This window comes from Limanda limanda, chromosome 5 (genome assembly GCF_963576545.1).
Source record: "Limanda limanda chromosome 5, fLimLim1.1, whole genome shotgun sequence".
NCBI lineage: Eukaryota > Metazoa > Chordata > Actinopteri > Pleuronectiformes > Pleuronectidae > Limanda > Limanda limanda.
In genome coordinates this window covers 15,474,148-15,498,146 of record NC_083640.1, presented here as the reverse complement: position 1 = coordinate 15,498,146, position 23,999 = coordinate 15,474,148, and the positions used below count along the sequence as shown (strand labels likewise).

At 41.3% G+C, this 23,999-nt stretch overlaps 1 protein-coding gene and 1 non-coding gene across 3 annotated transcripts; both read right to left on the bottom strand.

The window, feature by feature from the left end:
- Positions 1-4,196: 4,196 nt before the first annotated feature.
- On the bottom strand, positions 4,197-17,282 carry LOC133001609 (ubiquitin-associated protein 2-like). Of its 2 annotated transcripts, XM_061071225.1 has the most exons (29): positions 17,228-17,282; positions 15,671-15,808; positions 15,455-15,532; positions 15,213-15,323; positions 14,943-15,102; positions 14,699-14,743; positions 14,136-14,199; positions 13,787-13,875; positions 13,451-13,503; positions 13,204-13,268; positions 12,852-13,077; positions 12,469-12,730; positions 12,208-12,345; positions 11,779-11,909; positions 11,161-11,408; positions 10,690-10,930; positions 10,526-10,565; positions 9,755-9,878; positions 9,485-9,542; positions 8,892-9,120; positions 8,652-8,743; positions 8,281-8,331; positions 7,999-8,077; positions 7,496-7,696; positions 7,008-7,178; positions 6,156-6,260; positions 5,624-5,697; positions 5,196-5,387; positions 4,197-5,045 (listed from the first exon to the last, which is right to left on the bottom strand). In XM_061071225.1, the coding sequence occupies exons 2-29, from the start codon at positions 15,764-15,766 to the stop codon at positions 4,950-4,952; spliced, it is 3,519 nt and encodes a 1,172-aa protein (XP_060927208.1). In that variant the 5' UTR covers positions 15,767-15,808; positions 17,228-17,282; the 3' UTR covers positions 4,197-4,949. The 2 variants fall into 2 exon arrangements, with proteins under 2 accessions (XP_060927208.1, XP_060927209.1); XM_061071226.1 differs by lacking the exon at positions 6,156-6,260.
- On the bottom strand, positions 14,006-14,086 carry LOC133002563 (small nucleolar RNA SNORD121A). The gene has a single exon (XR_009678262.1). It is a non-coding gene; the product is annotated as a small nucleolar RNA SNORD121A (small nucleolar RNA).
- Positions 17,283-23,999: the final 6,717 nt, after the last annotated feature.

The window sequence follows — 23,999 nt, the reverse complement described above, 5'->3', positions numbered from 1 at the left end:
TTATTGTGGAAGATCATTCAGTTTTATATTCGGGCGTACGAACCAGCCAACAAACAGACAGGGGTGAAAACATATCTTTCTTGGTGGAGCTAAAAAGTATTGCTGCGCATGGGATGGATGCAGCGTCGGAAATACAAGAGGGCAAAGGGGGCAAAGGGCAAAACTGCCCCTAAGAAATATAATTTTGATCCTGATATCACAAGGAGAGGGGCAAAAAATGCCCCCATAATTTCTGGAGCCGCACAAAACCTTAAACACATTAAAACAACCGTAAGAACTTGTGCCTCTTCGGAGGGTCGCTAAAACAATGAGACTTTTCCGTAGCGAAGTTACCGTCACAACAGGAAGTCCGCATCTCCACCAGAGCAGTTTCAAAATAAAAGCATGTCACATTTCACAATAAAATTACAGAAAGACACTTCTGGCGATATTAACAATAACATATGTTGGGTTATTTACAATTTACGAAAAGGCAGCCGTGTTTTTTTGTCAGGTGAATTTCGGAAATTGGTTTCTCCTTCCATGATGGTTTTCACAACGCTCTGAGCTGCGGTGGGATTCCATTTGGCGAGGTCTGCAGAAATGTCCCTATGCTTTCACGGTGGGACAGACCTGAGCTGTATTTATTGGATGTATTTATGTATGGAGGACGGAAACTGCCAACATTTAAAAACATTTATAAATTAATAATCAACTTGAAGATGTATAAATATAGGGAAAAGTTTACTAGGCCGGAGGTTTGATTTGATTAATGAGTAATGAGTGACCCTTACTCCTTGTGCTAGTTGATGGGAACAATATGTAATTTATTTGATCACCAAATATAAACTAGAATGTTTTGCATGAATTTTCAGAATTATATTAAATAAAATGTGTCCCACATTGTGAATCTTGTAAGACATCAGAAGCCAAGGCTGGAAACTTCTGGGTTATTCTCTAACAATAGGTTTTTAAAGCATGTTAAATCATCCAGTATCTAAAAACAAAAATATGAAAGTAACTTTAAAGTAAGGCTGTAAAAATATATGTAGGAGGGTAGAAAATACAATGGTTTTCTCTGAAATGTGTATCAAAAGCAGCATAGACACAGACAAACACACGCACACACAATTATTTGTCCATCTTCTTCCTGTGCTTAGTTTCTCATGGATATGATCAGGTAATCCAATCCTTAATGATAATATAGGATTGGTCAAATTGGTAGAGTGGTCGTTTTCCAACAAGAAGGATGTCGGTACAATCCCCACTCTGCCAAGACACTAAACCCTTAGAATTGGCAGGACTTCAACCACCTAATATTTGCAAATATTTTACACAACGTACATTTAAAAACAAAAATTAATTAATAAATTAAAAATATCAACTCAAATTTTTTTTTTAAATTAAAAAAAAAATTGAATTAAATTAAATGAATCCTGCGCAGAATCCGAGTGCGCACTTCCTGCGCAGAAGCGAACTGCACAGGATTAATTTAATTTAGTTTAATTTTTTTATTAATTTTCCCCCCCATTTTTTTTAAATATTTTGTATTTATTTATTTATTTTTGTTTTAAAATGTACATAGTGTAAGATATTGTGCAATCAATGTGGGACTAAATTCTTATTTAAGTCCTCTGGTATATACCTCATGTACCCAACACGGAATTTTACTTCAATTCCACCAAACTTCTAATCTCAAAATAAATGGGAATAATCTTCACGTCTTTTTATGTAATTTGAGTTGAGTTTGTGTGTCTTTGTAGAAAATAATTTGTCAACATAAAACACGTATGATTCAAATAAGAAAGATAATGGAAACAAACACCTATAGAGAACATGAGAAAAGTATAAACTTTTTTAGGGGTGGAGCACACAAAATATGTGACCACTAGTTATCCAGGAAACACAGAATGAAAACATTCAGCTGCTTAACATTTATGACAAATGTGTGTTTCCAACCACTTTGACTCAAAGTAACTATCGTATAAATACTTAAATAATTCAGTAGTATTTAATTTCAAATGCATGGATACAGTATTTTCTTGATAGGAGAACACATTTTCAAATAACACTGAACTAATTCCCAACATGAAGCCTTAATAATAAGAATTATTATTATTATTCACATTATCATCATTGTTGATATTATTATCATCATGTACCTTAGGGTCTTTTCAGTGCCCAGGCAAACAGTGTCTGAACTTCACATTTCTACAGCAGTGAGTTATTAAGTTGCAAATCCATCCAAAAAAGGTAATAATATCAATAAATAACCACAAAGAAATAAGAATCAAATTGAATATGATTGTCTGATTTATGTTTTCTGTTTGTTTTTGTTAAAAAAAAATCTAAAAAACACTTTGAATCTTTAGACTTCTGCCAAATAGTCTTATTATTGCCATTTTTATGGCAATAGCTCATATACTGTAAGCCTAAATAAGTATATTTATTATTTTGAACAAAGGTTAAATGTTATTTCACAAGTTTCAAAAAGTACCCCCAATTTTGTTCAAATGCCCCTGGATTTCAGTCAGTGGGGGGAAAATTGTCCCCTACAAATTATGTAAATTTCTTACCCTGGATGGATGCAGTATGTATATAAAGTGTATGTCACTGTGTTTTTAGTTATTGTTATATATTGCCATCTGGTGGTAATTCATATAATTACATACTGGACGTTATTGAATGTTATCATTACTGCTTGAGAACAAAATGTTTATCTGTTTCTAATTACATTATTCATGCAGTTCTGAGGTGAAAATAATGTTTAATTCTCTCATTATACAAGGATTAAAGAAACCTCTCACTAATTCTTATTAATTCCTGTATAATTGCATCTCGTTAATACAGCTTGGGAGTCTTTCTTATCCTTTTCACATTTGAACTAAAAGCTCTGCTGAGTCACCGAATTAATAAAAAGCAGTACTCTGTAATATTCAGGGTTCATACATATTTTGACCAATGGATTTCCATGACTTCTCAATAACTTTAATCCAAATTCCCATGACCAAACATTTTGTGTAATCTCGGTGTATACATAAAAAAGACAAAATGTAGTATTTAAGCTAACAATGAGAATTTCAAAGCATACAGTATACCTTCAATGGCACAAATGAATGAGACATGTCTGTTGTAACCCATGGCATGTAGTTTTCCATTTGTAGCCAAGCATGGTTAAATCTACACTTCCCTGCCATAGTGCATTATCCCTCCTGCTTCCCCACCGAACTTCTCAATTAGTATGAGAGCGTATGCCTGCTTATATTTTGAGTGTATTTCTTTTGAAAGCATATGAATTATTAAAAACTCAGCGTAAATGAACATTAAAATATGAATATAACAAATTGCCATGATTTCACCAAAACTTTTGGGATTTAAGTTTAAGCACTTTTCCAGAACTGGAAGGAAACATTTAACAATTCCATGACTTTTCATGACCGTAGGAATCATGAATATTGCTGAGTGATGTGGTATTGCTAGCATCTTCATCAGAAAGCAGAGAGCCGCCTCGGTCTCACTCAAGCAGAGCCACCATATGGCCAACTGGCAGAAAATGTTCTTTTCCATTTCAGGGAACTTTTTTTTATAACTATATACACCTTTGTGAATTTACAGCAGAACCTCTCGCAATAAAAATAAATAAAACAACTTCCCATAGATCCTCAGGGAAAAGTAAAATAAGGGTAGTCCCATAAGTTGAGTTATAAAAGTTTCAGATTTAAACAAATCAGCCTTTTCTATCCACTAGGAATTTACTTTGTCGAGGGGCAACAGGTCATAACTATCAGATAGCTTCACAACCCATAAGCCAATGGCAATGCAACTTAACTGAATGTCTAAATGTGTAACTGTTCGGAATCCCAGTTTTTACAGCCACATAATGTGGATTTTCCTAAGTTTACTATTGATTGACTTTTTTAAAACACCATACAACTGTTTTGAAAGGTGCCATTTAAATACATTTAGCAAGAAAATGTTTTTTGCACGGTCAGTTAAAATAACTTACTTCTTGCTCTATGTTACAAGGGTGTTTTGTTTTACAGTTAATTGAATAAATGTGAAACTACTGAGCAGCTTTCTTCATATATTTGACAGACTTTGCAAAGTTTCTGTGATCATTTGCTCTGTGACAATGAACTCAAGTCAGAAAACTTGAGTTTAAACATCCAAGGATAAAACCTGTACGCAAACACACATACAAAAAAAACAAGCCACTGTTCCAACTGCTCAGAACTTTTATTTCACAGGAAATGAGGGTTAAAATTAAATTAAAATATAAAATTTAGATGAACAGGTCTGTCTTTAAAGGGGAGGTGTAGACACAAGGAGCAGACCACCCTCCAGAACAAGGGAGGGTTTAGGACAGGAAGCTACAAAATGTAGTTTTGGGGATGAATCGGTCATTCAAGAAGTTATATATATAAAAAAAGAGACAGATGCAGTTAGTTATTATAAACCCCACCCCCTTCTGAAATGTCCTCATATGCAATCAGTGCTGTAGCTCTCTCCTTTTCCTTTTTCTGGTTTCTTCCAGGAAGTTTTTTTTATTGTTAATCTTCTTCACTCGTTCTCTCACCATCACCGTAATCCTCTTAATCGTCTCATTCTGCCTTAATGTAACATCTTTTCCTGCAGTTTTGAAAAAAGTAAACAAAAAGTCCTTCAAAAATAAAATGCCACATTTCATGTTCTACTATTACATATACAGTATATATATATAAATACATACATAAATATCTTACATGTACAACCAATTTTGAAAAGGGGATAAAGAGAGAACCCAAAAGACTTATGAGGACTTGTGGAGGTGGGGGGAGGAGGGCAAAGAGGCCCAAGGTTGCTCATTGTGAGGGTAGTGTGTCTCCGATTTGCCTTTTTCGTTTTAGCTTTAGACACTCACGCACAATCGCACACACATACACACACACACAGCCTTTTGGGGAAGAGGGGGGGCGGGTGGGGAGCATTCCTCAGTTGGCCCAATAGGGGGAGCTGCCGTAGTTGGACTTGCTGCCTTGGGTTTTCTGCTGCATGCTGCTGGACTGATTGCGCTGTCCGGGACCACCCTTCAGAGAACAAATGAATCAATTTCATCAATCATGTTTAAGATCAATAAACTACCAAACAGGTGTATTGAACGTGTAATATATTGATGCACACCTATTTTGTGAGACCCTGTCTTAGGATGTGATGTATGAGTAGAAACCTGGGTTTACCTGTCCCTCCTGTGTGAGGTGATGGTGCAGCAGCTGGGAGTGCGGCTGTTGCTGCGGTGGCAGGATGTGCAGGAAGGGAGCAGGGGCATAGCCAGGGGCACCCCCAGGGTTCAGGGGTCCTGTTCCCCCAAGTGCTGAGGGTAGGCTGAAGGGAGGTGGTGTCCCCGTGTGGAAGCCCTGCTTGTCAAATGACTTAAGAGAACCCAGAGGAGACACGAGAATAAATCGAGCGCATGCATTTACAGTGGTTTTCAAAAACAGAAGGCAAATATTGGAGTGGATCAGGCTAATGGCCAGATCGAGAAACCTTATTATTTTTTTACTAAAATAAATACGAATAGATCATTCAGGTATGATGAGGACTTAATTAATTCTTACAAGCAGAAGTACAAATCCCTCAAACTAAAACCATAACACAAGTCTCTTACCTGTGTTTTGCTGTAGATTGAACCTCCCATATCAGGTACTCCTCCACTGTTACCTGATCCTGACAGTCCTGGTGCTGAGAGGAGAATGAAGAGAGGGAGGGGGGAGGAGATAAAGACAAAGATTGGAAATTAGGAGGGAAGGAAGGAAAGCAAAGAGGGGAAATAAGAAAATGAGAGGAAAATCAAGGGGGTTAAGGGGGAAGAAGAAGAATTAGGTCACTTCACTGCTGAATATCAGGCACTGAATGTTCATTTCATACTGTTAGTAGGAGGGGGCCAGCCAGTAGGAAGAAGCATATTATGTGAGGAAATACTGAGGCTTGTTTTTCTTGATTTTTCCCAACCTTCAGCATGAATCCATTTATTTGCACATAAATATGCAGTCACACACACATGCATATACACACTTCTCTCTAAAACACTCTTGAAAGGGGAATCATCTGCAATTGTGAGTACATCCATTTGTCCCTACAGGAAAACCCCCACCAGCTATGTGGTGTGTTAATTGTGCGCGCTTGTGTTGTGCGTGTACCTTTCCCTGGGCCGCTGCCCGCTGACTTGGCCTGTGACTGGGCAGAGCCTCCGTACCCTCCCTTACTGTACTCCCCAGGGTGGGCTTGAGACAGGTCATCAAAGGCTGAAGGAGGTGGAGGAGGAAGAGTACAGAGGAGGAGGCAGAACGAGCAGAGAGGGAGGGGGAAGCGAGTGAAAGACGGGGAACAGATGAGATGAAGAGAAGAGGAAAGAGGATGGGCGGAGAAGAGAAGAGATGGGGGCATAGGAGAGAGAGGCAGTAAGGTAACCTGACTAAAATGGCAGCTGTGTCTATGTTGAGCCGTGTCCAACTTCAGCAGGGGGTTTGAGCTACGCATGCAGCACAAGCAAAAAAACACACAGGCCCAACTCCACACACACGCATGCAGCATTTCATGTGCATGTATGAAGGGTTGGAAGATGGAATTCTAATTTGCCTCCCTCTACACACCTGATTTCTGTACACACAATCCTGACTCTTCCACAATACCCCTTCTAGTAAAATACAGCTAGTCAAAACTGATGCTTTTGAGCACCCCAACACATTGACAGAAGTAACTTGCTACATAACCCACCATTACTTGATCAAGCCATCTCTATCATGTGACTGGTAATATTATAGTTTGTTTGGTGGCAATAATTTGAGATGAACCTGTGACAGTCATAGTTCAAACTGTAACGCACAGGCGCCGTCCAATGCAATCAATTAAATAGCTGAATTACAACTGCTGCATATAACCTTCATAGTTACTAAACTCTGAAGAAAATTAACTGTTAGTTGTCCATAAATAAAAAAATAATAAATCAGAGCAGTGTCAGACACAGCCCTCTTGTTGAATCCTTGTCTCACCTGCGCCATAGGCGTGCTGTCCGTAACTGGGCTGATGCTGTTGGTGATACTGATTGGAGGGGTTGGCCAGACCCATTGCAGGTTGTTTTGCCGAAGCAGGAGGCACAAAGACGGTGGGGCCATACTGGAAGGCTGAGGGAACCCCAGGCATACCAGCATAGTATGGCAAACCTGTGGGCAATTAGAGAAATAATGCAGCTTGTAAAGAAAATGTATGCTGTGCAACTGTTTTTTAAATGATTTTAAAAAGCCTATTTCTGTTACAATAATAAAGTTTACTTGAACTGACTGACCATGTGTCTCAATCACTGGTTAAATGAAAACATTATTTTACTTATTAAATTGAAAGTTTTCAAAACAAGAAAAAAACATAACTGGCGGAAAACTTGTTCAACTTAAATTTAGGTGGTAAGTGCATGGATGAGTAACCCATATATGAAATTTGGCCAATGACCTCATTGTCAAACATTAATTTAGGTTTTCCTTACCAGTGTATCCGTAGCCGGGAGGCAGAGGGGGGTTTAGGAAGGCCTGATTCTGTGCCTGTTGACCCTGGCTCTGTCCTGCACCCTGGCCCTGTGTTCCTCCCTGCTGTGCCTGCTGGGGCTGTGACTGCACCCCACCTGTAGACAGGCTGGTTGGTGGAGCTGGAGATGAGGATTCATTCCTACCAAACTTTGTTGCCTCACCTGGATAAGAAATTATAGAAAATACACCTTAAAATCATTGTCATCATCAAACAGGAAGCCATTTAAGTACAAGAAAAAGGTCAAACATCCATGTGTCATAAATCACATTACTATGCTCAAATGACGGCTATACAAAAGCTGAATGACCAGATGTCTATGTAGCTTTGTAAGAATTGGAGTAATTGTCTCAGTTATTCAGTGTCAGGGTGGATTAGCTGCCCATCTTAAAACAGTAGTGCAATAGTGCAAGATCAGAAGATACTGACAACTACAACTACAATTCAATATAAAATTAGATTTACCAGAATATGGGTTATTGGCAAGGCCATCTCTTCCAGGCATAGCAGCTGCAGTACCAGGGAATGTTACACCATAATAGTCCTAGGTAGATAAAGAAGGACCAATAATTAAAATGGCAATGACACAGCTCCCCCATCTGAGGATAAAGACAAATATTGTCTCTATGACTGCCTGTTATATACAAGGAAAAAGATTTGAAAGCCAACTGGTAATTAAAAAAAATAGTAGAAGCTTAGTAATATGCAGCAAAGGACATTAAAGATTAAACTCTACAACAGACTCACCATCGGAAGGTGAGATGGCAGCATTTGCAATTCCTCGTATCCATAGATCCGCTGTTGAAACCAAACAGGTGATTATTAACATGTTGGAGTTTCTACCAAGTATCATTGTTGACTGCACATTCCATTTTAGGATCTCCTCAGTGTTAATTAGTTTGACATGTGATCGGAATCTACAAAAACACCATCACCATCCAGACTGATAAGCATTATGGAGTTAATCGTGAAAGAGTGAACTCACTTTTATCACTCTTCCAATTCAAACCAACACCCATCTAGATTTAGTGATACAACCGTTCTTGCCCTTAGACTAAACCCAGTGGACTAATAGTTTAGGAACAGGTCAAAATATGATATGGAAGGTTTTTAGTTACCGGGTAAACAGGGAAACAGCCTCCAGGGCCCATGGTGTACTGGTTAGCCAGGAGAGGTGGCACTCCTTGGGCCAAATTTGGAGGAGCTTTACCTGAGGAAGACAGGGGAGGAAAGACGGAGTGCAGTGAGAAATATGCCATTTCTACTTAAAGATATCTTTTGATGTAGGTCTGTGTTGATTAGTCTTAATTAAGACAATAATAATTAATATGCAATTCATCTGTAGACTATGGACCAACCAGAAGCGGCGTTGAGCAGTGCAGCTGTGCGGCTGTTTGCAGCTGAGAGTATGGCGTTTGTGCCATTAGGAGTTAGTCCTGGTGCTCCAGATAAGTGAAGACCATTGGTGTTGGAGTTGCTGACAGCCATGGCGGCTGATAGACTGGGATTGATAATTTGGCTGGACGCAGATGAGAAGGCGTGAAGGTTGACACCGCTGTTGATGCTCTCCTCATTACACATCTGTTGCTGCAGGATGAAAGCAAAGATGGTGTGAAAGGAGATTCAGAAACTGTTCTGAAGGTCAAGGCAAGTCAAAGTGGACGTTTGAGCGAGATGTAATGAAATTCCCTGCAGGGGTTCTCAAGACGTCAGTCAAAAAAGTGATGTACGAACGGGCAGACAAAACAAAAGCATAAAAGTGAAGACCATTATTAAAAAAAGCTATTTGTGCTGCAAGTGTGTGAAGTCTTGATTTAAGGCCAAAGATGTGTTTTGTGGTCTAATCAATTAGTCCTTAAATCCAAGACAACATTTGCACAAATTTGGAGAAATTCCCTCAAGGTGTCAGAGGAATCACATTTGGCAGGTGTGTGCGTGTGCAGAGACTTACTGTCAGGGAGGAACTTGTGGCGAGGGCCAATCCAGATGAGTGGGTGTTGGTCATGTGACTAGAAACAGAGTAAAGTGATTTTTATCAGCCTGATTAACTCTGATGAGGCCACAAAGGCATAACACCCAGAAAGCAGTGTAGATTCAGTCAGTTATATGTCCACATTATAGGATTAAGATATGTGCTTGTAACCATCATTATCTCCACAAAAAAGAGGAAAAAAGTGAATCTGTGTGCAATATAGTATATGGTGTGTCTGAATCATCCCACCTGCTGAGCGAGGGGATAGGGGCCAAATGCGAAGGGGTCACTGCAGGGGACGGGATGTGGTGACTGGGGCCGCTGTCACTCGTCATAACAGGAGACTCAGTTATTGCTGTTCTAGACGATGACGCTGGTTTGAAAAGAAAGGAGATTAATTTTGTGTAGGTTCTGGTTGATGTTACAGACTGATGAGGAGTAATACAAGAATAAAAAAAGAAAATGTAAAAAGTACCTCAAAGTAAAAATGTGTACTATGGCCAAAATGGCCACTAAATGCAAAATAGCAGGCTTCCTGTTGTGTTTTTCCAATTGCACCTCCAGACTTTTTTGTCTGTCTGGTCACCTGGACACCTGTGTATCGATTTTTGTGAAGATCGGTCAATGTGAACACGTTCCGGGGATATCGGGGGGCACCGCTGAGCCATTTTGCGACGCCCATTGACAATTCCTCCAGAATACGTACATTTTCACCACTTTCTAACTTTCTGCAAATTTTGGTAAAAATTTGAGCATGGTAAAGCCCTCAAAAAGCCAATTCATTTGCCTGAATAATAATAATCTTTACAATTTCAATAGGGCCTCATCTGTCAGTGCCTGTCAGTGCTCGGGCCCTAAAAAGGCTATTAGTATGTCCTGGTCTTCATCAAACCTCATGCACTTACACTGAGATGACTCTCTACTTCCTACTAGATGCATTTATCAATCAATACTTCTTACATTAGATTGTATGGGCCACTCCAGTATAGTTCTCTGGAACTGATAAATGAGAGTACTTACTGTCCTGGGTGCTCTGTTTCTTCATCCCACTGTAGCCGTTCTAAGAAGGGAGGAAATATTTACAGACTTAGTTCAAACATTCAGCTTTTTGTCAGCCAGTATACAGACAGTTTTTAATTCTATTTAAGACCATTTTGCATAAGGACATAAAGTGTTTTCCTCACTGTGAGAGGTCCACCAACAGCTGATGGGACATCTTTGCTTTGTGGGAAGCCAAGATGAGGCGGCAGGGATCTTTGGCCACTGCTCTCCAAACGGCTGACTGTGGTAGGGGCTGCAGAAGATGGTGGAGCGGCTGCACTGGGAAGACCCATGGATGGTGAGGGCGTGGCACTGGGTAAGCCCAAAGATGGTGAGGGGAAGCTGGGATCTGAGGGTAAGCTTGGTAAACCGCTCATGTGTTCGCTGTTCACAAAACAAGAGACAGACAGAGGATTAAAGACAAACAAATATAAAGAGAATATGAACCAAGCAATTATTTATATAATTTTAGCTAATTCACAAATTTGGTCCCCATGGCAAGTCAATAATCTGCTTATTGCCAAATGTATTAAAAACAACAGATATACAAAATTACAAATGAGAAACTGCACACATAAGACAAACCAGCCCCTTAAACACCAACTCATACACACCTCACAGACCCTGAATTAGAGAACAGGCTGCTCTGTGGCTGCTGTGTGGGAACAGAAGTAGGGACAGACATGGGCGATGCTGCTGCAGGAGCTGGGGCCTGAGTGGGGGCTTGTTCCCTGGGCAACTCCACCTGTGCCATGTCTGCTGTTCCACTACCTGCCTCAGACCCGAAGTCGAGAGCTCCGAACTGAAAATTCAGACCAGACATATCTGCTGAGCCTGGCATCTCCACTGCTGACGACGGAATCTGGGGTGGAAAAAGACAGAAATAGGAAGAACAGGCAAAATATATTTAATCACAGGCCATTGTAAATTCATGTAAAAATGATGGGAAGTTGTTAATTTGTACAATTCAGAAAGTTTCCGTCAAAAGTTACTTAAGATAGTTTGCTTGTCAAAACTACTCACAACTGTTCAGTCAACTAGTTTGTTGATATGGATATACTGAAAAGGAGCTGTACATCTGTTTAATAAAAGGTTATTATCTCTGATTCTGAGAGGTAAAGTCACAGAGTGGAGTTTACAGCTTTAGGAAACTACTTTTGTTATTTAATGTCATACACACACTATTGTTTTGTTAATTTGCATGAATAAAAGGCCCAGATATAAGATCTTACCTTTGAGGGGGGAGGTACTCTGCGTCTCTGTGTCTTGAGCAGCCGCTGAGGGGGTTCTGTGATGGGAGGCTCCATGCCTGGCAGCTTGACTCCTGGAGAATCTCTTAAAGGAGGGACGAAGGAATCATGACCTGAAGGAGATCAAGAGCGTCAGGCACATTCATGGTACCATGTTATTGCATAGACTCAGAATCAAAGTAATTGTCAAAGCAAGACATAATGAAGACAGTGATACTGCCATAATCAACACCATCTACTTCTGCACCTCCTTTTCAACAAATCCAATAATTATAACAGAAGAATTAGCAGATTTGAATTATCAAAATCATGTAATATACTAGGCAGACTTTCAAACCTTCAATAGCATAAAATATTTTATAATAATCTAAATATAATAGAATAATAGCATTAATCAGTCTGAAGTCATACCTGGTGGTGTGGGGACCTGTGGGGCACGTGACTGAGACAGGCCCAGGGATTCTGTGGTGGGGTGGATGCTGGACTGTTGTTGCCTCTGTACCAGCTGGCTGAGCACTGCTGATGGCTCTGGTTGGTGCTTCATCTCCACTGAAGAGATTGAGGGTAAATGGAAAAATACTTTACCATGTAGCTTTCGCATTGTGGTTAACATTTAAGATTTGGTTGGCATGCCTTAAAAATCAGTGTTGGATTTACTGATTTAAAACTTACTGTGATGGGCAGCCAGAGGGCCATTATCTACTCTTTGAGCCTTGATGTCTAATGGGGGAAAAGAGGCCGGAGAAGGACATTGCATTGGAGGTAGCCCTGCATCTTTGGAAACATTACTGCTGCTGCTGGTGGTGTTGGTTAACGTTTGACTGGCTCTCTGACCAAGCCGAGGCCCGTTGATCTGTTCTGATGTCCTGATGTCAGGCGAAGATGTTGGCTTAGGTGCACTCAGAGGGCCAAAACCAGAACCCAGGACTGAGGACTTAGAGGGGGAGAAGAAAAACAAGAAGTGAATACACCGATTCCTTATCTCAGTGTGTATGACATGAAATATGCAAGTGTTTGCTTGTGCTTGCACAAGTGTAACGTGTGGCTGTCCGTACCAGTGCAGCGTGTGCATAGGTGGTGCTAGCAGCAGCGGCGTAGCTGTTGGCGGTGGCATGTGCATAGCTGTGTGTTGCAGTACGTCCATTGTGTTGGGAATTGGTAAACACCAGGCTTTGGCCCAAATCTTCAGCTGAGGGCCCATCAACTATCGCCCCCAAGTCAGAGTCCATGGAGGCTCCTACAGCCACTCCAGCCTTAGACAGAAGGCTAGCCAGGTCCATACTGAGTAGAAGCAGGTGATAACAGAAAGTATAAGATAAATACATTGATTGAATAAAATGTTTTAAAAAATAAAGCTTGTTTTTTGCAGTGTTATAAGTTGACCGGACTTCAGGTGGATCATCTTACTTGTGTCCAGGTGTGATGGGGTTTCCTGGAGCAGTCGAGGCAGTGAATACTTTGGTCTCAGACAACTGTAAGAAATGACAGGATGTACAAACACATTTTATTAGATTGCAGTAACGCCACATTAACAACTGGATATTTACAAATAGAAAAGAATATGTTTTAAGTCAGAAGCCAGTTATACTAGACAATGTGCAGGCCAGTGTGTAGAAAGTTTCTTTCAGATCAGAAAAAAAAAATAACGCCTTACATCCTCATTCCAGTCTTCTAAATTCCATTCTTCCGTGTTCCCTACCGATGCTCCTATAAAAAGAAAAGCAGTTCACACATAATGCTGATATGTTCTCAGCAATAATCAATCACCCCAAAGCAGTGACAGAAACTATAGTTCAAAACTGCATCATCGTGATATACAAATGATCAACCCCTTGAATACATTGTGTAGATTTGCCAATTTCTGTAGAATGCTCGTGTTTTTTAGGAATCTGGAATTTTTTTCTTATTGTTTTAAGTTAATAATTACGTAATTTTACAATAAAAGCAGAAAATGGTATCACAAGATATTTTCTTTTGTTATTTTCCCTACCAGGTGCTTCAGCGGAATCGTTTCCGTCCCCTTCCCATGTCTCCTGGCGGGCTGCGGCGTTAGCCGAGTAGTCTGCAGGATTGAAGATGCTGAAAGAAGTTGAGAGCGGAAAGAAAAGACACAGAGAGAAGGGTGAGCGAACAGGAGATAATGAGTATATAGTGCGTTTGTTGTTCCTATTGATAACATGAAACAGACATTTTAGTTGTTAATGTTTTTTTTAAGGAGATTCAGAAACAGTTTTTCTACACATTTGTTTTTAAGATATGTGCTTGTAATCAACATCACCATCTCCTCAGCATACTTCCGTCATAATTTAAACCTCACACACACACACACACAATCTTACCCCATTCCTTGGGTGGAGAACCTGTTGCCATCAGCTGCTCTTCCTCTTCCTCGACCCCCTACCCCTGAGGAGACAAAAACAACACAATGAAATGACCTCTGCTGACTGGTCCCATTCAGCCTCAACTACTCATTAAACGTTTTGGAAGAAGGCATCCAACTCATAGACGCTGTCCAAAATATATTAACTGAAAAGTAACGTTCAGTCCTTGACCATATGATACAAGATCTATCTTCTCATAAACAAATCCAAAAAGATTTTACAGCTTTCAACCCTCTTATCCAGTTATCTACTGACAACATCCCTACACCACACACTCAAGCAGCTGCAGGGACTACGCACATTCCACACATGTTGATTGCGGCAATATTCTAAATGCCTGCAGACATAAATAGATGTTGCTAGCTCCATCACCAATACATGCACAATAACATCTCAGACCGCAAACAATGTTGGAATTTACCCAAATATATAGAAAGGCTTGCGAAAACAGTGTTGAGTAGTTAACCAAGCATGTAAGATATCGATAAGGCTGAGGTGTTCATTCTCAACTAGTTGCTCACCTCTGCCTCGTCCCCTGCGTCCTGCGTCCTCTATACGACCCGGGCCTGGGAACATTTATAAAGTATATATTGGTAACAATTAACTGTGAGAGACTTCTGAATTTTTAATTCATTTTGGGAAAATAAAATTAACACAAATCAAGGATTTAGCAAACAGCATTCAAATGGACTGACGGGGAAACATCTACACAAAACAGGTTCTCTGTCCATTTGATGGGACTAATGCAGCTATGGACCCATTTACCTTCACGCCCTCGGCTAATTCCTCTGCCCATCCTATTGGAACCTCCACGTCCACGACTGGCATCCCTTTCTCCTCCTTTCCTCTCTCTGCTCTCCTTTATCTCTGAGGTTCCTCCTTCTTTCCCAAGACTCCGCTTCTTCCCCACAGTCTCCCAGGAGTTCTGACAGAGATTAACCACGAAATGTTGACTATTACACCTATATCATGATATACATTTTCTGAAATAATTTCATGGTCTTTTAGCCTGTGCATTAGTATATGAATTCTTACTGGGTCAGGGTTGTTCTCTAGCAGGTGATTGATGGCTTTGTTTACATCTTCGTTACTATCGTGGAGGGCAACTATGCACTCATCTTGAGTCTTCCCTGTCACCTCAATCAGCTGTAAGCAATCAAAACAAGAAAGTGTATTGTGAAGTTTTAATAAAGTCACATTGTCCAGTAATAGCAGGACAATATGCAGATGATTCAGAAGAGGATTTGTCTAAATATTCATGCGCACAAACAAATTACCTGTTTGACCTTGTCTTCAAAGTCAGTATCATTTTTGTCGTAGATCACTTGGGCTAAACGAATCTGTTCTGCTGTGGCCTGATAAACAGAGTTCAGGAAGAAACAATGCAACAGGTTAATTTTGCGATGAAGGATGCAGACGTCTAAATATTATATAAATGTGAAATCTAATAAGGCAATTTGAAATTAGAAAAATGTACAATGGTGAGAACCCACCTGTATCTGTTTTTGTGGTTGTGTTGTTTGTGTGGTGCTGGGCAGCGTTCTATCCCGAGTTCCCCGGGCTTGGGTGCCGGCCAGTGAAGTCATCATATACAGTATATACAAAACAATGTATGTACAAAATAGAAAAATCTGGAGAAGAGAAGCGACAAAGTCAAAAACCAACCAGGTTTGAAGTTGTTACATTATATCACAAGTCTTAGTACTATATTATATTGAATAAATGTCCACCACCGGTACAGTATACTGAATATAAGCAGACCGAGGCTCTCCATGTAAGACTATAACCCCATCTGTCGCCCCCACCTCCCAGGTTAAATTTAGCCAAGCCAAGAGGGGACTGTCCTGGTGTCAATTTACAATCCCTCCCTCAGTCTCCCGAACAAAAACACCAAGAGTACGAACCAGCCTCTGTTATAGGTGGTCTATTAATTATAACCATTCTTCATCGGTGTCGACGGGACACGCCATTAGGCGTTTGATTGAAGTAATACGTCAACACAAAAGGACCCTGTAGGCCAGGTTACACCGTGTAAAGAGGAATCGAAAGCATACGCATTCCGTGGGCTATATTATATTACATAAACTAAGCTGGTGGTTAGCTAAGTATAATACAAACTGGCAAGTTGACAGCATGGGTACAACCCATGAGGTCCACTGGCTGTGATCGCTAGTATTGTCCGACAATGTTGCGTTGACCGACAGAGAGGAAAAACAATACACAACAAGATCTGTTTAAGTATATTCTAGACATTGATGTAATCCCCCCTCCCTCCCCCGGCTGTGCTATGATGTAGGCGGTGATTTTAATCGCATTCTCAAATTGGTTTACGTTGCGAGAAGCTCGATGGAAACAGGAGTCGTGTTGGCTAACGTTCACACCAGCGTTGGGTCATGTAGCTCCCTTTAGCTTTAGCATGGCTAACGGCTAGTCTTTGTTTCGTGTGCGAGTCCCCCCGCTGGAAAGCCACAGCCCACGGGGCAGATCTCTGCAGTGCGGCCGCACAGTTGGTCAACATGACCGCTCCTGTGACTATTGTCAATGCAGGCCCACCGAGATACGAGCAAAAAACAACAGAAGTGCCGAGTGAGGACATGTACCCTTTTGTGTGAAGCGAAAGAGAAATGGCAGGTATAGCCGACGTCATTAGCATGCTAGCACAACTACTGCGAAAAAGTAGGAAATCACGCGTCGTGTGAGCGTTTCGAGCGGTCGCTGTCGAGTGTTTCAGCGTTATGAATGTGATATGAGAACATGGAGGCTAAATGCTGTCGAAGAGAAGCGTGGCCCGTGCACGCTGCGACCGATCCCCGCTGCGTGATAACCGACCCGGCGTGTGAACGAGCCGCCGCGTACAATGCAGCGACAGTCCGGATGCAGCGGCTAGCTACCGAGTGACTTAGTTAGCTTACCACCGAGCAGCCCGGACAGTGGCTACGGAACGACTCGTTTGTTTTCAAAAACTTTTTTTAAATAACACGATGGAACACATCGACCGTTCAATCGGCTTTAAACGAGTATTATTGCGCGTTTTCCCGTCTTTTCTTTACCTGCTAACACGCTTCGCACAGCCAGCAGCAGCAGATGATGTCACGTGACCCACCGCGCCGTTGTTCAACGTTCAGAGCAGGGCTCCACCAATCAGAAGCCACGAGCTGGCCACGTGGTTCCGCGACGTGCCCCGACAGACATTCTGTGGCCCCGACACGACGTGCGCGTTCACGAATGGGAGCGCGCTTCAGAGTTCGCCAGCAATGCACGAGCTCAGTTATTATACAATTTATTTTATTTAATAGTATTTTATTTAGGTTTACTTTAGCTCAGTTTAGTGTTTAATTTACTTTAGCTCAGTTTAGTGTTTAATTTACTTTAGCTCAGTTTAGTGTTTAATTTACTTTAGCTCAGTTTAGTCTTTAGTTTAGTTCAGTTTGGTGTAGTTTCTAGTTCAGTTCAGTTTATAAATACAGTTTACCCAATTTACAAATCCACAGGAATAAAAATACATACATTTTGAACAAATAAACTAAGGCACACTTGCTATAGAAAGATAAAAGTGCACCTGCATGCTGCTGCATATTGTGTTTTTAATCAGATCCCCACCCCCTCGCCCCCCATGAGCCGAAGAGCATCTTGCAGAACACATTTCCAAACACATTTCTGAACATACAGCATTTGTTCCAGTGTTTACAAATCACAATGTGTACCTATTGTCCTCTCAGATTAGGCCAGCGTGAGGACATTCTTGAGTTACCAAATTGACATGAATTTATAAATGAAATTTGAGCTTGACCAAAATTTGAATGCCTCCTTATAAAGGCTACCACCTGAAGCTTTTTTTTTATTTGCATTGCTGCACCACAGGTGCGCTGTGTAAAGTTGAAGTATTGGTTTGTGCATACTGCGATGGCCTCTGGCCATAGGATAGTCCTGATACAGTCTATGGTTCTGCCTGTGTTTCTTTCAGAGGCCCTGGTTGCCTGGCTTGGTCTCACCTGCTGGGAGTCTATATAAGCTGGCAGTTTCAAGATGTCTCTCTGTCCCTCCCTTCTGAAAGACTGGAGTCTTTCAGGCTCGACTTGGTTTTAGGGTTGGTTCTGTTTTGTTTGTGTTTAGTTGGCTATGGTTACGGATAGTTTATGTAAACTCACACCTGCAGTTACACATCATCCAACACACACCTCACGAATGATCAAACATACTATGACCTCCCTTCATTGTTGTGCTCTCCAATGAGCTGGGCACAACAATACAGCTTACATTGTTATTGTCACACAAATTATTGCGAATTATGTAACCCCAAAATATTATTTTGTTAACTACATTTAGTTTTCAGGTGAATTTTGTGCAGATTTATCTCCTGAAATTAAATTATATTCTGTTGTTTTCTATGATGGTGGTGTAATACTGGGGCGTTTCTTCTATAAAATTTGAATTCATTCTCAGCTATGCTCTCTATAGGGTTTACACACTTTTCTATTAAAAGAATGGCATTTTTCCAGGTCAAATTTAATTAGGTAAAAATCATAAAACTTTTTCGTAAAATAATTGTCAAATACTGTCAGAAATAAACAACACAGAGCACATCATCTAAGCCATAAATAACTTAATTTAATATTTAATTCAATCTTAAACCCTTCAAAAAGCAAGCAGTCTCAAATAGCCTATTGTAAACTGAAAATACACCTACCGTCTATTTGCTTTACAAGTACCACAATCTTTTATCTGTAGACAACACATGTAGCACTCAAAAACAGCAGCCTTTCAAGGTAGCAGCTCAGCATACAACCTGAGCTCAAGTTTGCAGGTAAGAAAAATAGTAGTTGTGTATCTTTGGTTCAATGTATCACTGCTTCAGAGTTCCAGTCGAGCTTAAACAGAAGAGCGACCCTACTCAGGCTGGGCTGGTCTTCGTCCAGGCAGAGGGTTGTGGTGGCGTGCAGCACGAATTTAGACACAAACCAGGGAAACTCAAAGCCTTGATCAAGTAAAACAAAAACAAAAAACTAAATACAGAGATGATCAAAGCTGTCAGAAATCAGTGGAAAATAGTTGACCAAGACTGGAATTTAAAAAAAGTACCGCCCTTTAGAAGTTGCAGCATATACAGTACATAAATAGCTGCTGTCAAAACATCTACATTTCAAAATACCAGTCATTCAAGTATCCACAGTAGTGTGACAGATATCCCTCAAAACATTAAACTTAACAAATTATGATTTAAAGTAGCAAATATGCAAAGATTCTATTAAATACTAAATGCATATGAATCATCATGTAAAGAGCCCAGGGGAAGAGAGAAATAATAACCTCACATCCAAAATAGAAAAAACAAACCAAACACACACACTCACACACAAAAGATATGAAATAAAAAACACTAATAATCTATTTAACTCTAATTAACTGGATTTAGTCTTGTCAGTAAAAAACAAAGTTATAAACACCATGATAGTCTTGCACTACAAGCTTTCCTTCAGTGTACAGGCTTTACTTATAAATATAAATGTTATTGCTTTTTAACTTAGTTTCCTCAGATAATCTGAATATTTGTATATCTCCTCATAGATTGTGTGTTTGGTTGGACTGACTGAGCATCAGATATGGCTGCAGCTGGGCTCTCATGCTATGAACACACAGAGCCTTTTTCTCCATTATCTCCTCTAGCTTGTTGACATATTCCCCGAATGCCTGTAAGACAAAGAGATGAAGAGTGAGGATATATACAAATGTGTAGTCACTGTAAAATGTGCAGTTTAGAATAAAGCAATTGAGGGTTTGATTTGTTCGGACCATATCAGGTTGTTGGAACAGAAGTGTCCCCTCTTTATGGCATAACGCCTCCATCTCTTCCAGCTGCTCCCAGTGGGCCCGGACAACACGACACCTGGAGTTGGATCAGAGAGGAGATGTTCTATTCAAACAAATCATCTCTTGATTGTGATTATTGCAGCATTAAAAATACTGTCACCAAAGAGGTGTGACTCATATGTAGGATTAAGATGTGTGAACTACATCATCAATATCCTTGATAAAATAAAAATGAAATAGTGAGAATTGTGTTACTTACAGTGCATGATTCAAGCCTTTCAGGGTAGACGGATGGATTGTCGGTGTACTTAGCTGATTGCTTGTACTTTCTTGACTTGGTTGGATTGCAATGTTTAAATCGCTGGAGGGGTTTGAATGTACCATGTGACACTGGACCAAGACCCCTTCTGACTGTGGTGCTGAGGTGGAGGAGTCAGGTTGGCTGCGCATGTTGTGTGCACGCTCTGTTGGCATTTGTGTGGCAGCATTTGGGATTAGAGTGCGCGAGCTGGATGAATGAATGTCCTCAGAGTGCCGGACGGTTCCACGAGTGTCTTTTCTTCGATCTGTGTGATTGATAGCTGTCATGGTGTCAGAGGTGGTGGAGCAGCGGGTTTTTGCTTGTGGCAGCTCCAAAAAAGAAAGATGAACATCTACATCCTCAGCCTCTACAAGCTTCTCTGTCATCTCTGCACATGTCTGTTGTTCTTTTCCCACTTTCCTGTTGGTATTTTTCCCTCTTTCATTCCCGAGCAGACAGAGTGAGGGGTTGCTCTGTTCTCCTTTTAGGAAGGAGAATGTCGCGGCCTGTTGGTCCACCTGAAGCATCGAGAGGCTGAGGGGGTCTGTTGTGTAGCTGAGAGAAACTGTGTCAGTCTCATGCTGGGGTAAAAACGGTATTTGGGATTTAATGTGTTGGTGGTTTTGTACCTGATTGTAAGCTGGACTTGCAGACAGTTTGTTAAGGGGCTCAGCGGTTTTATATCTACTCTGAGTGATAAGGGTAGAGAGCGGTTGAGTGGTGGAAGGAGAGTTGGAAAAAGGGCCATTTTGCAGAGGTAGAGGCGGGATGCTGGAGATGCATCTGGTATGGGCTGATTCAAGAGAGCGATCCCTTAGTTTGTCTGGGGTCGGGAGTGTGTTGACCTGTTCACAGGCTGGGGAGAGGGGTCGTTCTGCTGGAGCTCGCTGATGAGGGCTGTCTCCTTCCCAATCAGTGCTCCGCCCAGCTGGGTCATCTGTGGGATGGAGACCCTCCTCACCCCTTTGTCCTCTGTCATCAGAACAACAGCTGGAAGCCACTTGTGCCCCTGCATCAGTCGGCATCGCACCTGTGACCCTCTCTTCTTGCTCTGTCTCCACTGTTGCCCTCCAGGCCCACCTCCTCTCTCGCCCTTCCATCCCAGCTGGCATCTTAACTTCTCTCTTTAACCTTTCTTCACCTGTTGGCTCCACTGATCTCCTTTTATCATTTTCACCTTGTTCAAGTGTTCCCCCTGTTCCTTCCCATGATACCAGCAAGTGATCGCCAACACCACCAGATTCACCATGGGCGTTATTGTCATTGCAGCTTGGAGAGACTTCAGTTTGCAAGCGAATCTCACCCCTGGGAAAAGGCCACAGTCCTCTGTAAGCATCAGCTCTAATCTGAACTCCAGCTCGGCACACATCTAAGACATCTTCCACATTTTGATATGTGAGGGCAGAAGCTGACAGTTCTGAATCCTGTGGAAGAGCAGAAGAGGATAATGGAGAGACAGATGAATGAAGAGAGGAAGAGAATATCGACGGTGAGAGGAGATTGGCAGACGAGGAAGAAGATGAGGACGCAAACTGCTGCAGCTGCTGGTGATACATTCTCAGATGTCTCTGCCTCTCCTCATCCCTTCCATCAAACATCTGTAACTCTCTTTCCCTTAGCTTTTCCACTTCACTACCCATGTCTCCACTGCGCTCAACTTGCCTTTGCTGTTGTAACCATCCTCCTCTCTCCACTCTTCCCCCTTTCAAAGGGCGCTGCTGGTTCTCTTTTTCTCTTTTTCCAGATGCCCTTTGAGTTAAAGAGTTTTGCACCTCCCTCTCGTGACGCTGCTCATCTCCTGGCGGAACCAACACCAGCCTTGCCCGGACGTCATGGCCAGCTCCCAAGTGTCTGTTAATTCCTCCGCACATTTCATTTTCTCTTCCCCTAACATTGCATTCACTTGCTTCATGCCTCCTATGCCTCGTATCACCCGGTCCCAGCCAGCCCCTTATTGGTGTAACATGTTCAAGTCCGATCCCTTCTCCGCCCATTGCACTTGTTTCGGCCGTCCATCTGCTGTTCTTGGGTGTGGAGTAGAGATTTATGTCCCCTGTGGACGACCTGGTGTTTGGTGAAGTTGGAGCAAAAGCCTCTGGTCGTCTCCCTAACTTCTGCTTTTTAGGGGGACTTTTCCCTCGTGGGACAACACTGCTGCCACTGCTGCTGTTGGACAGGTTATGTTTAGGGGAGGGAATCGTCTTGCCTCTTCTTCCTCCTCTAAGTCCTCCTTGTCCCCTCAACTCCTTCACCCTTTAAAAAAGAAAGTAGATATAACATCTCAGCTTATTTTAGTCCTGGTCATCCCCACTATAGTCCTGGGTCCAACCATGGAGACATAAACATTGAATTTATAACCACTATTCAATTTAATTAAAACAGGATAAATGAAACACAAACACACACACACACACAACACTCACCGATCAGCATATCTCAGTGTATTAAGTGTGTGTTCGGTCGCTAAGTTACCAGGTGAAATATTGGCAATCATGCACGTCATTGAATCACCAACAAATGAGTCTTTCAAAACCTAGAATGAGAATCAAGTAGTAAGGGTTTATTTATCAAGCACACGATCATTAACACTATAAAGAAATGTAAAATATTCTAGTTTGGTCTTATTACCTGAGTAAGTTTGCTTTGTCTGAACGGTGTGTGTGATTGCTCTTGATCAAGGGACCGGATACATTCTTTAAGCTGAGAAAAAAAGAAAAACGTATTAATGGGAAGGAAAATAAAATCCCACTATACATTTGCAATATCTTCAGACATGACATTTTCACACATGAAGAACGTAGCAGGAGATTGTCTGGGTAAATTTTCAACAGGTGAGGTATATCTGGCACAGGTTTACATGCAGGAGGCAGGACATAATATATAAATTCTGGAAATCAATGATTGATTACAGCACATTGACACAGGCATAAGCCAGAGTGCAGAACATTTCTGAATGCAGCTTATGTTAGATCTCTTGAGTGTGTCAGCATGTGTCTGTGTGTGTAGCTTACAACCAACAGACTCTGGTTGATCTCAGCTCCTTCCATACGGCTCTGCTTGTCTGGGTCTTTGGTATCTGATGCCCTCTCACTTCCGGCCAGGTCCACAAACCACATCCTACAAGCACACACACACACACACACACACACACACAAACACACACACACAATATAAAACGTTTTTAAAGGCAAAAGAAAAGCAATTAGGAAAGTGTGTACATGATAAGAAACCCACAATATGATCAAACACACAGGATGTTGACACTAACCTGCCTCTTATTTGCTGGTTTGGACTTCTGAGCTGAATCTGAAGCAAAGCGTGGGATCGAGAAGAAAGTGGATTTACTCCGCTCATCCCCTGCGTGCGCTCCTCTGTACCCTGTGAAATAACCTTTTTAAGGAAGACAGGAGGAGGAGGAGGAGGAGGAGGAGGAGGGGGGAGATTGAGATGTTTTAAGAGATTGCGGTGGTCACGATATCAAACAAATAAGAAAAATCTGGTACAGATCAGCAGTCCTGATGTGGTTGATTTAATCCACTGAATAGCACATATGGTAATGAGCAATATTTTGGTCATGGTACAAAGTTATTGTCAAAAATCTGTTAGAATGTAATAAAGCCTAGAAGAACAAGTATTTCTTGATCCTCTGTCACAGCAAGCAAGACCGTCAGCCATGCAGTTTTATTTTTCTATATTAAATGGTAGATCTCTGA